The sequence below is a fragment of the Cuculus canorus genome, chromosome 2, assembly GCF_017976375.1.
Source record: "Cuculus canorus isolate bCucCan1 chromosome 2, bCucCan1.pri, whole genome shotgun sequence".
NCBI lineage: Eukaryota > Metazoa > Chordata > Aves > Cuculiformes > Cuculidae > Cuculus > Cuculus canorus.
Window position 1 is genome coordinate 114,110,971 of NC_071402.1, and position 14,440 is coordinate 114,125,410.

At 40.3% G+C, this 14,440-nt stretch overlaps 1 protein-coding gene across 4 annotated transcripts in view; it reads right to left on the reverse strand.

The window, feature by feature from the left end:
* Window positions 1-14,440, reverse strand: part of ZDHHC3 (zinc finger DHHC-type palmitoyltransferase 3) — a 35,955-nt gene that overhangs the window by 16,943 nt on the left and 4,572 nt on the right. For 3 of the 4 annotated variants that reach the window (XM_054058892.1, XM_054058894.1, XM_054058895.1), the window contains exons 2-3: window positions 5,598-5,927; window positions 2,081-2,205 (exon numbers count right to left, since the gene is read on the reverse strand). In XM_054058892.1, the coding sequence (XP_053914867.1) occupies window positions 2,081-2,205; window positions 5,598-5,903 (431 nt within the window). In that variant the 5' untranslated portion in view covers window positions 5,904-5,927. Of the gene's footprint in view, window positions 1-2,080; window positions 2,206-5,597; window positions 5,928-13,619; window positions 13,744-14,440 lie in introns of all 4 variants that reach the window. The other variant, XM_054058893.1, reaches the window with a different exon arrangement.

Genomic DNA, 14,440 nt, shown 5'->3' on the forward strand with positions numbered 1-14,440 from the left:
GGAGGGGATAATCCCCAAGGATCTATGCCATGCCTGAAAAACAAACGAGTTGCTTCAGTCCTGATCCTAAATGAAACGTTGGCTGGGCATGTCCCAGCCTCCAGCATGGGGAGAGACCAAGAGCTGCTTCTCCTCAGGCACACGCAGGTACCCTCTTACCTGCCAGTCCCAGCTGCAGGGGTCAACAGAAAAATCTCGTTTTGCTAGTATAAGCAGCTTGAAATTATTTTTGAGCTACATGGGGACTAAAATCAGCTGGAATGGTAAAAATGTTATCTTTCAGATAATGTTATGCTTCATGGGATAAGTACAGGCTTAAAAAAACCCAAAAAAGCAGGGCGGGCGGTGTAAAGCAGGAGGATGCCTCCCTGCGGTCTAATTTACTTTGTGCAGGCAGACACACTTCCCTTGGGCTCTGAAAAGAGGTAAGCATCCAAGCAACCTCTCTAGTTGCTCCTAGCTCCTAATTCCCTAGAGGGACAACTTGAAGCAGCCACATCAAAGATAATCTCCGTGAAGGAGGTAGCAAAGGCTGAGAGGAGAGTTTTTATTCCATGCATACATGCCAAAAGCAGTTGAATAAGAGGCAGAATGTGAAACTAGCTAGTGGAAAAGGAAACTTGGAAACTAAGACTGAAAACTATCAGCATCAGGGATTTCCCGTATTCAGACACTCTCCCTCAATCACTCAGCTTCCACTGCTGGTAGGCGTAATTTGCTGGGCATGGAGAACTCACAAAATAGCATATATGAATCGAGAAGCACTCTTCTCCCTCAGGCATACAGCTAGCAGTACCTCCTGCTGATGCATATGTACAACCATGATGTGTTAGAGTCCAATAAATCTTCCTTCCCCACAAAAATAAAATGTTTGATTGAAGATTCCCAACAGCATCAGTGCTCAGTGGACAAATTTCTCAAATCTTAATGTCTATAAAAGTATCTTAAGGCACAGAAATAAGGACCATGGAGATGAGGTTTTGTGCTCAGCATGAGTCTTTTTCATTTACCTACGCTGTGAGCCATAAGCAAGACAGCATTTTAGATGTGAAGTTTCATTCATAATTGAAGAAGCGTCAGAGGGGAATTTACAGGAGCATTAATAAGTGATAAGCACTATCGTATTGCTCCTGCTGAATAACCAACTCCTGATTTTGATTAAAATATAAAAAAACAACAAGAAAAATATTTGCAAACTAAAGGTCTGAAAATAAATACGAAAAATGCAAACAGCAGAACAAGTTTGCTCAGCTTAGTACCACATATTCCCCTCCCCAACAGACCCTTGCTTGAATCAGCATTAACTGGGATACCAGCTCTCTGGATATGTATTAGTTTTTAAGTATGAGGACATCAGTGCAAACTCATTAAACTCCTTATAGGAAAGCAGGTATAGCTGTTTTAAAAGCAGAGGAGAATTTTAGTAAATAGTTATTTTTTTGCTCACTGCCTCTAGTACTAAAAAGCTCCCTACCAGTTACTTTCTTCAGGGGAGTTTATCCCACCAGAAAAAGGATGGACATGACAGATCAGTAGGCATACTGATCTATCACAAAGCCCAAAACAAAGTCATGGTACCGAACGAAAACATGGAAGTCAGAGCTCTTAAAAAAAAATATATAGTTACCTAAACTTTAGTTTTAATTTAAATACCACTTCCAAATAGAATCTACAGTAAGACAAATAGGTTTAATAATAAAAACAAAAATAGAAAGGACACTGCCCTTTTGAAAGACACTATATTTAATGGATTTCTATGCATTCTGGTATATCATGTCTCTCCTTTAAGCTATGATTACATTAAAATTATGGAACGTTGATTACAGATCTGGAGTCATGGCAGCATTCATTGTAAGTGTCTCTCGCTTTGCAAGAAGTAGCCCCAGCTGCTATAGATATCAGAAAGGGCCTGAGATGTTTTCAAAGACCCTTGAAAGTGTCTGGCACTATTAGTAACAGAATTCAAATACCAGTCTCTCACTTTAACTCCAGTCTCAGACTCCAATAACAATTTAGATCAAGGCACACTGGCTAATTCTTGAGGTCTTGATAAAATAATAACTGTCAGAAAAGATTTTACCTGCAATGATGTGCTCTGTCAGGTTTGATGCTACAACATTTTGGGCACTTGTAAACCACCTGTCCTGGCTTTAGCTGTAAACTCTCGATGAACTCCTTTGTGGCATTACCTTTGGGTACAGCACCCTGCAGAAAAAAAATAAACCCAGAAGATCAATCTGTGGACATTATGGGTGCTAAGAACAATAGGGTGACTTAAAACTATGGGAGGGGAGGTAGGAGAAAGAAATAAGTTTCCCTAAGATGAAGAGAGTTTCAGGAAGAGCAAGAAGATTCAGAAAAGAAATTAAAATGAGGTCTTAATATATGGAGCTACATATTTAAACAAAATTTTAGTGGGTTTTGTTTTTTTTAAAAATCACCAAAATCCTCACTTAAGCAATCAGCCTTTTGTAATCCTGCAGTAACCTTAAAATATTTAAGAATCCTCCTCCCTCTCTTCAAATCTAGCAACAAATTTATCATGATAGTTTTATATCGCAAACTGGAAAGTGCAGATGTTTTATTCCAGTACAAGCAGCTGCTTCTGAAGTATTGTTGTGTACAGAAAGAGTTGCTGGTAAATGCCTCATGCACTTAGAGCTACGCCTCCGTTGTGTATTTCTTATTTAAAGTAAGGTTTAGCATTCAAACACTGAACACTAAGAATCTTCCCACCTGAATAAAACTAGGTAAAACGTTCTTAGCTGTGCAATTATCACTTTAAAATACGTGCCTTTAAACAGGTAATGTACTGCTGCTGCAGGAGCCTGACTTCAAGAGCTTCCAGCCCTTCTATGACCATAAATTTTCTAAAAAAAAACCCCAACCCCCCAAAAAAATCCACAACAAAACACACCCTAAAAAAGTCATTAAACATGCTGTACGAAATCAGTGCTGGTACACTGGCATGAACGCACCACTATGCATGTAAGGCTGAGGCCAACAGGATGAAGTTTAACAAGGCCAAGTGCAGAGTCCTGCATTTGGGACACAACAAACCCATGTAGGCTTGGGGAAGAGCGGCTGGAAAGCTGCCCAGCAGAGAAGGACCTGGAGGTGTTGGTTGACCATGGCTGAACACGAGCCAGCAGTGTGCCCAGGTGGCCAAGGCGGCCCATAGCATTTTGGCTTGTATTAGAAATCATGTGGCCAGCAGAAGCAGGGACCTGATTGTGCCCCTGTACTCACCACCTTGAATACTGCATTCAGTCTTGGGCCCCTCACTACAAGAAAGACATTGAGGTACTGGAGAGTGTCCAGAGAAGAGCAATACAGCTCATGAAGGGGCTGGAGCACAAGTCTTATGAGGAGCAGCTGAGAGAACTGGAGTTGTTTAGCCTGGAGAAGAGGAGGCTGATGGGAGACCTTATTGCTCTCTACAACTACCTGAAAGGAGGTTGTGGAAAGCTGGGTGCTGGTCTCTTTGCCCAGTAATAGGATGAGAGGGAATGGCCTCCAGCTGCGCCAGGGGACGTTCAAATTGCACTTTAGGAAAAACTTCTTCACCAAAGCGGTTATCAAGCACTGGCACAGGCTGGCCAGGGAGGTGATTGAGTCACCATCCCTGGACGTATTTAAAAGACAAGTAGATGAAATGCTTAGGGACACGATTTAGTACTGGACAGGTACAGTTGGACTTGATGATCTCAAAGGTCTTTTCCAACCTAGTCATTCTATGAGTCTATTTTATATTGAAAGAAAAACAAGGATGTAATATTTTAACCTATTTCTGATCGAACAGTCTCTTTTCAACACATTTATACAACCTCCCAAGAGCAATACACAGAAATAATACACATCAAGGATAGAAGTGCACATTAAATCAGTACTATAAGGCTTTACTGAGCAGTCTTTAGGGTTTTCCACAAAAAAATCCCAACAGGTCTGATCAATTTTAAAGTCCCCAAGACCCATTTCCACAAAATACTACAATTCACGTTCACTCTTTAGTACGCAGCAAAGCTCAAAACCTTAAGAATGTTTTTAGCAGGAACTCCTAAAAAGCATGGCATATGCTACCAATTTTGAAGATTTCAGGTGTTCATTTATAATAATAATTCTATTAGTTCTCCTCAGCAGTGCCATTTCATTCTGATCCTGGATGTGCCCCTGGTTCTCCAGGTCCCAGCAGCTTCCTTCACCCTCAACTCACACTGTCTGCCAGATGTTGCTGGATCTTCTCACTTTATCTTTCCTCCTCCATTCTGTCTAGTTGATTTCCTCATGAAAAAATAAAACAACTGGCTCTCACCATCCACAAACATAAACCCCACCACACACTAGGAATTAACATATCTTTTCCCAATTACTCTGCAGAGAGATCGTTATCTGCTTCTCCAATGCTGTTTGCCAGCCTCCTTCAGAATAAAGCTTTTGTTTCAGAAAAGTTCCTGCTAACTCTGCTAAATAATTCCAGCGACCTGAAGGTCCCCAGGCATTAAAGCCACACAACATAAAACAATTAACAACAAGAACTCCCAGGATATAAACTATATAACAAATTGCTGCAACTCTCTATTCCCGATTCCGATGACTAGAAGTTTCAGAGCCTCAACTACTGCTTACAGTGCTGCCCAGCAGCAGTCGCATGCAATGCATCAGTCTTCAACATATGAAATTATCCCAGATCAAGCCATTTCTGCAGCGCCCTGGCTTCTGAGAGAGCTGGAAACTAAAAAACAAAGATTACACCGAAGTTTTCATCATACCTAACAAGGTTTCAAGTAGGAAATGACATTTGGAAGGAGTAATTAGAGTATCAGAGGCACACTGCCATTCCCAACAGCAACAGGAACGCTCAGGAGGAAACGGCCAAGAGGAGTCTAAGCTTGTTTTTCCTTCCATTAACTACTGGAGATGTCCAGAGGTTATCAAACAAAATAAATCATCGCAGATCACTCAGAATAAGCATTATGGTACTAGACCGTATCTTTTCACTAGCCAAAAGACGAGAAAGCAGCAGACCAGATCTCTCAAAAAGCAATGTCCTATGGAGTCATACAAGAGTTTCTTACAACTCTGATGCTTCCTGCCTGCCTAAGAATTGTCAGCTCTTAGCATGCTCATGTAGTATTTATTTCAGCGTGTTCAATAAACTCAAGTAAACCGCTAGTATGAGAGATGGTAACATGGATTTTCAAAACAACATACTGCTCCATTCTGCTTGAAGCAATTACTTGCCAAGGCAACAACCGAAACCAGATTTTCCAGCTTTCTTATTTGTCAAGACACAACAAGCCACAAGCATAAGATCTGCCACTGAGGAGAAAACAGTGTCAGAGAGAAATGCTCTCCTTCCCAGTGCAAAGAGAGGAGTTGCTCACACAATGGGAATCTAAAGCTGGGCCCTTGACTTTGCATCTGACTTGAGTGGGATGAGAAATTAGCATACCCCACCAGCAGCCTCACACAGCAGGCTGACACACAAAAGTTATTTAAATCTGCCACTCACTCAGCAACTGAGTTACTCAACATCTAGCAGACAAGAAAAACACCGCCTGTTTCTTTCCGAGACGTACAGAGAGAGATATACTTACTGGATCTGTCAGCATAGCACGAAAATGTGAAGCCAAAGCGAGGAAAGCCAAGGTGTTGAACAGTGTGCCATTGATGACACTATAAACATAATCTCTTGATGGAACTAGCATGACAAGAAGGACTACAAAGTCGGCATAGAACACCAGCATCCAGGTAACGACAGCACATGCAATACCACAGCCATCTCGAATAAACCACATTGTTCCCAGGGAAGCGTGGCTAGGAGGTGGAACACACTTTTCTGGCTGCAGGTATTCAGGTTTCCTTTCAATATCTCTGAAGTGGTGGACTGGAGTAATCATCATAGGCTGTTATGTCCATACTTGCATCTGAAAGAGAGTCAGAAACAGCGTTCACTGCTTTGCACGACACATAGAGGTCCATTCGCATAACAGCACGGCGATCACGTGGGAAATTCCAAATTACAGAAAGTGAGTTGGAAAGCAAAAAAGGTTAATAAATCAAGCACAAAATAATGGATTTGGAACCAGACTCTTGCACTTATCAGAACGCTTCTTACTCAGAAGACTCTCTAAGTGCTTTTAAGACTTGCTTAATTACATATTAAATCCACTGGTGTGCCACCTCCACCCCTCCCAGAGAAGAGGCAACAAGTATTTAATAAAGAGAACAGTGATCAGGTGGGTGCCAACAGGAGCAGCCACAGCATGGACTGAAGCAAGTAGACTCCATCATGTGCGGAAAAGGACCTGGCACAGCTGGTAGGGTCCTTTTTGCTGCATCAGACCTGAGGAAGGGAAGGTCCCTCTGACATATACTGGGAAGCTTAGTGTGTGGAAGAGTTTTCCTTTCTCCTTACCCATGGACTCAGATTTTTGGTGTAAAGCTGCAAAAACACACCACTGCAAAGTTACAGTGGCAGGAACTGATGAAGCAGCAGCTAAAGATCTTGATAGGAATTTCTACTCTTGCCTCGAGGATGCCCTTTCCAAACAACAGCAGTCTCCCACTCCCACTTCCTCCTTACATTTTACATCCCTCCTAAGTCTTCCACGTTGCCATCCTCCTCCCATCACCTTTCCTCCATCCCTTGATGTCATTTTGTTCCCTCCCCTGTCGTGTTCCTCGCTAAGTCCTCACCACTGCAATAAGGGCACTAACATGACATTCACTACCATTGCCCTGTCCTCTCTGCTTCTGCAGGTGCCTTGTCTATCCAGAGGGTAAAGTCCATCTTGGAGCCAGAAACTGGATTACTGCAAGTATGCACGGCGCTTACTGTAGTTTCAGTGTTAACTCCCACCAAAGGCAGGCATCTGAGAAAACAAAAACGGTGCTTTGGCAAAAAGACTTTGGCAGGGGATCAATCAATCCGTGTGGTGAACGTACACCACTCACTTAGAGCACACCTGGAATGCTACACTTTGAAAGCGGCTTTTTATACACCCAGCAACTCCTTCCAAATACTTAAAGAGTATTTGCGCAACGCTCTAAATGCTCAAAACCTGGACAATCTATACATAAAGACCCACCTTCTACCAAAACGGATACAATAATTTTGATACCAAATACACTGAATTGCATACACCTAAACAGATGGGTTCAGTCTCCTCCTCTTTCAACATGTAAGGATCACTCTCATTTATTTGCAAGAAATAGAATACATCGTCCCATTTTAATTCAGGGAAAGAGAGACAATGTTCACCATTAATTATGTTTTCTGCCAAAAATTTCACATGGAAGCTATCTATAAAAAAGTGACACCGTTGCCTAGACAAAATGGATAAATTTTATAGAAAACATAATGAGAAAGTCAGAAATGTGTCCAGAAACTTAAACTTCTCTCAAAGATTTTATGGTTAATTTCTGCCAAGTAAAAGGGAAAGCTCTATTTTGCATGATACTGATCTAAATGCAGATGCTCTTGCCCCTATCTAGACAGGAAAGGAGATGGTAGTCTGCTTTATAGTTGTTATTTCAAGAGGACCAAATTCGTAAGAGGACAATTAGTCTCTCACAGCCAAAGGTTAAGGTTATTACTGAGCAGGACAGTACGTTAAATCCATGCACAGAAGTGAAGAGCTTGTGCATGTTAGTGAGAGTGACACGGGGGAGAAGTGACTGGATCTGCTATTGCCACAGTGAGAGGCAAAAGCCAGGAGTGCAGTTTCTAGTACACAGAAGCGGATGAACCACTGTTCACAACATTTGTTTCCTAACGTAACTGGTTTAAATAAACTAGGAGAATTAGGTAATTGTCTCATATTTCTACTTTTAGCATTTAGTACGCTGCAAAATGAGAGAGTTTAAGATTTTTTTATGAATCTGAAGAAAGTTGCGTGGATCAATGTTAAAGCATTATCAGTCCCATGTTTACACACACATCACACAGAACAGAAAAATTAAAATAGAAATGTGCATGCATGGATCTCATTCACTTTGCTGCGGAAAAAAACACTACCTCTTCTCCTCATTCACAAAATTCACATACCACATTGTAATTACTTTGTATTTTAACCACAACTATAATTTAGCCTCATGACTCCCAATACTTAGGGAGACAAGCTATATAATTTTCAGAAAACAGTGATTACCCAAACAGTCTGGTGGTCTAAGTTCAGATAGAGCTATACCTACTAGTAAATCCATACCTTTTCCCCAGTTTTTCACAATTTCTGCAAGGACGCTTATGGATTCCTACATTCAACAGACTTAACGAGTAGTTAAAGGACTCAATCCCTCCCCTCCCCCAAGGAAACAGGTTAACCTTCACTGCAATATTTAATTATCTTATTAAATTGTTACACTGGTTGGTCAGCTCAAAATAAAGCTGACATAATTAAAGATTCACGCCTGACAACAATGTTTAAATGACAGTAACACCATACTGCATTAAAAAAACCAGAAAGAAGACAGCAATTTAGGTGTTTGATTTTCAAATGGAAGGTCTAGACTTGTCACATCAGGTGCAGTGACAAACTAGCATAGTCCTAAACACAGACTTTCAGGATTTTTTGCGTAATCTGAGAGTTTACCCCCACACCCCCTCAAGGTGTTGCTTCCCAAAGCAGAGGAATGAAACCATCACAGGAAACGCTAGCTCCTCTGTTTAACAGAGGAAATAGTTTGAATAAGTCACTTTACGGACAGGATTACTAGAGACTGACTGGAAGCCCGACAAGTACATAGTTACTATAAAACTGTGGGTTTAGGCCCAAACAGCACACTCCAGCAATCAAATGAAAAATCACCTCCTTTGCAAATGCAGGAAGTTGTTTCACTCCAATAACAGTTCCACAGCTCTCTCTCAGAAATATTCCTGAGCTAAACTGAAGAAAAAAAGGTATTGCTGTGAGCCATCTAAGTAGAAACTGGAAGGAGCCTTGAAGCACCTCAGGCTGAAAGCGTGGGGAATCATGTCTGCAGCACAGCAAGGGAGCGGTTAAGAGGACAGAACTTCTACCTCCAATTCTTACTTCTGGCTGGAGGACAAATTTATTTAATGCACTTTGTTATTTAATATTTGGTTTAGAGGCATAATTGGGCAACAAAATGAAAAGTCAGTAATCAGTACATAAACATTATTCATTATTTCAGAAATACATATGTGGTTTAGTGTATGTGATCTTAAGAGTCAAACTACAGGAGCTTAGAGTCTCAGCTCCTCTTCTACATGACCTGGTTAGGGGTTTTTTTAATTCCTTGTTCTTATATACACAAACATCTGTTTTTGTTTACATTGTCTGACTTGTTCTTTTCATGTAAACAGTATGAATTAAAAAAATATTGTAGGGGGAGGAAGCAGTAACTTGCCCTAACTGGTCTGCCCTTGAGTACTGCTGCACATGAACTTAATTTATAACAGACAGATGGAATATATCAGTCCCTTCTGCTCCGGAGCAAACAGTATGTAAACAATGAAGGCAAAGGGCTTAAGGGCTTAATCGTGGTGTCAGACTACAAGAGAGGCCACTAGGTAAGTGTGAGACACAATGACATCACACACATCAATTTAGCTTAACAACATGTCAGAGCAAAGGCTTTTTCTTTTTTTTTTTTATTTGGCACTACAGGAATAATAAAAAACCCACATAATATACACATTAGAAATGTAAATAAAACAAATTAAAATCCACTTCCTCCTACAACGAACACTTAAAATAGGCCGTTACAGCCTATATAAACTAACTGTCTTTTGACTTGCCATAAGGCAGGTTAAAAATCTATGTTTTTAATGGTCCGCAACCGTCAAAAGATACATTAATAATGAACTAACAAACGATGCGGGCCTTCACACAACGTGCACCTGAAAGCTACCAGAGGTTCTGATGTTATAAAACAGACCAACCTCAATGTCATTATCACTGTCACTCAGCTGATTTTCATGTCATTATTCATGCTGGTGACGTCAAGCACATGAGTACAACTTGCAAAACTACAGTATTACTATATACATTGCAACCATTTCCTCAATTAGAAATCTATTAGCAAACTTTGGGAAGAGGTTACACTTTGTCATGAGCCAAGGGAATTTCAAGTCCTGTCAATTACATGAAAACAATTCTGAAAAAAAGAAAAAAATAAGAATGCCATTAGGGCAGATCATGTGCTTTCCAGTACTCAAAAGGGGCCTTACAGGAAAGCTGGGAAGGGCTTCTTTATCAGGGAGTGCAGGGATAGGATGAAGGGTAATGGGTTTAAACTGAAAGTGAGGCACTGGGACAGGTTGCCCAGGGAAGTCATGGATGTCCCATCCCTGGAGGTGCTTAAGGCCACACTGGATAAGGTTTTGAGCAACTTGACCTAGTGGAATGTGTCCCTGCCCATGGCAGAGGTTCTGGAACCAGATGGTCTCTAAGGTCCCTTCCAACCCAAACCATTCTATGTTTCTATGATTTTTTTTAGTTCAGTCTGGGCTTTTATATACTTTAAGGAGTTACTTCGGAAAAGCTTTCATGACACACACACAGAAACAAAGTTATTTGAGAGTATTTTGAGAGCTGTCAAACAACACTAAAGTTAACTTTTTAACATCATCAAAAGGAAGCAAACTTACATTACCAGTCACATTATATCCATGACAGCTAACCATGGATCTAGATCCACAGGACAGGTTGTCCCTTTAAAAAAAGCCAACAACCACCAGACAGAGAGATAGAAGCTGCAAGAGAGTACATTTTGAAATTTATTTCATTTTCCTGCACATAAAACTGCATTGAATAAAACACCGCATATCTAATCTTCCTTGATTAAAACACTGCAACTTTAATCTTCCTTTTGCAACACAAATAGGAGAAAGCATGTTTTCCAACTAACAGGATACTTACCTATGTTTCTCCTGCCACTTTCATACCACACAAATCTAACAGCAAGCCTGTGCAAATTTGCCAAAGCAAGTTCTAGCAGGGATAATAAGGAAATATCAGTATTCATATATTTCTTTTCCTAATGGCTTCCACAAGGCCTAAGAAGCTTTATCTGATCAGCAGGAGTGGAACAAAACAGCTCAGCTATGCTGAGAATTTTTGGCAGTCTCCTGCAGATTCATCCAAATATCCATCAGTACAGCAGTTTCCAATCCCTGGTTTACAAAACCCTGAAGGTTCAATGGGACATACCTAACAGGTCTGTGAAAGACAGCTAAAAAAAGCAGGCCTATTATTAGCAGGCTTAAATTTGCTGAAGAGCGCTGTTACTGCCACTGGAATATCTTCAGAACTTCATACATGATTTAAAAAACAACAACAAAAAAAAAATAAACCCCAAAATCCAAAACTCCAAATCCAATCCAGAACCCTAAACAGGTCAAAAACTACTCTCAGATTAAAATGGAAAATGCAGTAGGGAAGGATCAGGTGTGGGGCTTAACACTGCACCGACGGGACACCCGTTGACTCAGATCCAAATGTCACAGGGCAAAGTCAGTACTGCTAGCCCTACTCCAGCCACCCCGGGCACAGGGTAACAGGATTATGTCCAGTGCAGATAATTTTTCAGTTTTCTTATGGAAATTCAGGTCATATTAAGTGGTACAGTTTCAGCCTAAGTACTGCATTGCCGGCTACATGTATGCTTCTAGCAAGTCTCACAAATACCTCAAATTTTCCTGAACACTTTGGCTACTGCAGTCATGCAATTTCAACAGTTCCAGTTCCCATCCTGAAGAAAAATGGCATAAAGAAATCAGAATGTGACTTATATTAAATCCATTAAAAATAATCTTAAAAAATCATGAAGCTTAAGACAAACTTGTCTTTCCGAGGCTAAAAGCACAGGCTTGGATTACTTGCCTTGGAAAGGTGGAAAGAGGGCGCACAAAACCAGACAGTAATCCAGTTATAACATTTTTCTATGCATGAATGGAGTCAGTGGCTATATAACAATGGATTGCTTTATAGTTATAGATTAGAAAATCGTTTACATGGTTAACTATTTTAATGACTGGTATTTTTTAAAACTTACTACTTTGAAGAGGTTGTGCATGAATAAGACCTCAATATAAAGGGACCATGATAAAATCACGCTTCTATTATTTTTATTAGAAGCATCTCATATGAGGAGAAAGTTTAATTGAAGTCATGCATTCCTGAAGAAGACATTTGACCAGGAATATGAATACATAGAGGGAACTTCATGGTTGGACTTGAAGATCTTGAAGGTCTTTTCTAACGGTGATGATTCTATGATTCTAACTTCTCCTTTCAGAGAGCAGGGAGAGGTGGAAATTACCTCAAAGACAGCTGTCAGATCTACAAACTCGTCCTGAGGGTCTGGATCTGGCTGAGTCTGATGGGCTCGAAAGAGACACAGCAGTTCTCTCATTTACATCAGTGCAAACAATAAGCAACTTCCACAGTGCCAGAGGAATTCCATTAGTAGCAACGTAAGGGAAACAAGTCCATGTTTTCTCAATTATAAACATGGTTTTCTCCTATGCTAACATTTGTGGCATGTAATCTCTGAGGACAGATGGTAACAGCTTCCTGGTTAATGTCTATACCATTTCTGTTTAACTAATCGATACGCATTATATAAATAAATTATAATGCAATAAAGACTGACCAAAGCGCTTGAGTTATCCGGTAAGTGACTGCATTCCCATCTACAAGGCCTGTCAGCCACTAGCCCGAGCAAGGGAGAGGAGGCACAAACACTGTCCAAGTACAGAGGCTCTGACCCACTACAGAAGAGTGACAAAACTGGGGCAAGGCCTAGGATCCAGGACACAAGCCTCAAGGGCAACAGAGGCTAAAGTCACACTTGGGTATGACCTGGTCTGACCACAAGGTTAGTCATCTTAATAAGTTTTTGATCAAAAAGCCACAGAGATGGAAAGCATTCCACAGAACTCTCACTAAGTACAAGCCATTACAAAATAACTTAATGATTATCAAAGCTGCAAGGGCAACAGAAAAATTCTATCGCTTTACTCTTACAGTTTCCCAGCAGCCTAAATACACACGAGCTACTTAACCTATGTAAAAAGCGAAATATTAATCCTGAATACATAAATACAAACCAACTTTGCGGCACTGCCACCTATCAGTAGTAAGTATCGGAAAGACACTCCTGCAGAAGGAAATGCACTCAGAAACAGAAAACACCAAACAAGGGTGTCATGCTTTTCCACAGCATTGCAGTTATCCTGAACAGCCAGCCTTTTCAGAGACAAACCAGCAGAAGCTGTCCTGGTCTTCTAGACAGCTTTGCAATTTTAATGCTGATTCAGGACTTAAAAAAGCAAGCCACAGGATTAAGGGAGTTTAAATTCTCAATTTGCCTTGTCTCAACTTTTTCTTTTTTTAAAAAAAAAAAACCAACAAAGACTAAAGGTAAAGACAAAAATGAAAGGGGGAAGTTTGTCTATACAACTGGTATTATTTTTAGCATCTATTTTAAAAACTACACTGCTTTCATGGCATAAGGAACACATTTTCCAGAAACGAGTTGCAGCTTTTGTTTTAATCATAGTAAGAAGCTGGTAGAACCATCTTAGGCTAAAAAGAAATATCCTGAATTATCTTTCAAGGCAGAAAGAGCACCTTAATGATCAGACATACCTTTTCACTCAGGTGGTCTAACACAGGATTTGACCATCACCTGCTTCTGCTGCAGTCCTCCCCCTTCACAAGTCACTCAGCCTCTCTGTGCTTCATTCCTTGACTTTTAGCCTGCACTTCTTCCCTACCACATAGGGATAAGGAAGATATAGGTATCAATGTCATAAAATGTTTAGATTTTACATCTAAGTATGCCTTACATATGTAAAGATGCCAAGCAGGCATCTAAACCAAACATACAAAGACACAGGGCATAAATTAAAACAGTGCATTAACAAAACAGGTACCAAAAACTTATCACCTCTACCCGGAAAAGGCCTGAAGTAAAAATTACGATTGTCACGATTCACCTCTGTAATGTTAACAACTACCTTAGCAGAAACTTACACTGTTGCTTCAGAGAACTGGAAAAACCTGCACGTTCAAAGTTGCTGCATGTTAAGGCTTTTGAAACGCATTAAAGAACTTCCGAGCTGGCAAACCAAGCATTTCTTGTTTTGCTCACTGTTGCATTACCAAGCACAAGTGATCTCTGTCTTCATAAGGAATACAATTTCTGTGTGTAAACATTAATTTTTTTTGTCCTTCAAAATACTGAGAGTTAGAGATCAAAGTCAAGCAATATACTATGTATTGCAGTATCTATCCTGTTATACTGGACATCAATGATTCAAGTAGTCATTGCAAAGAACAAAGATGTCCATCACATTATTATCTCCCTTTATCACCCGCTATAGCCCTCTGATCTCGGTATCTATGGTCTGATACTACTGTCTTACCACCAGAATTGTCAATATTTCGTTGCCTTTTTTGACTTAAAC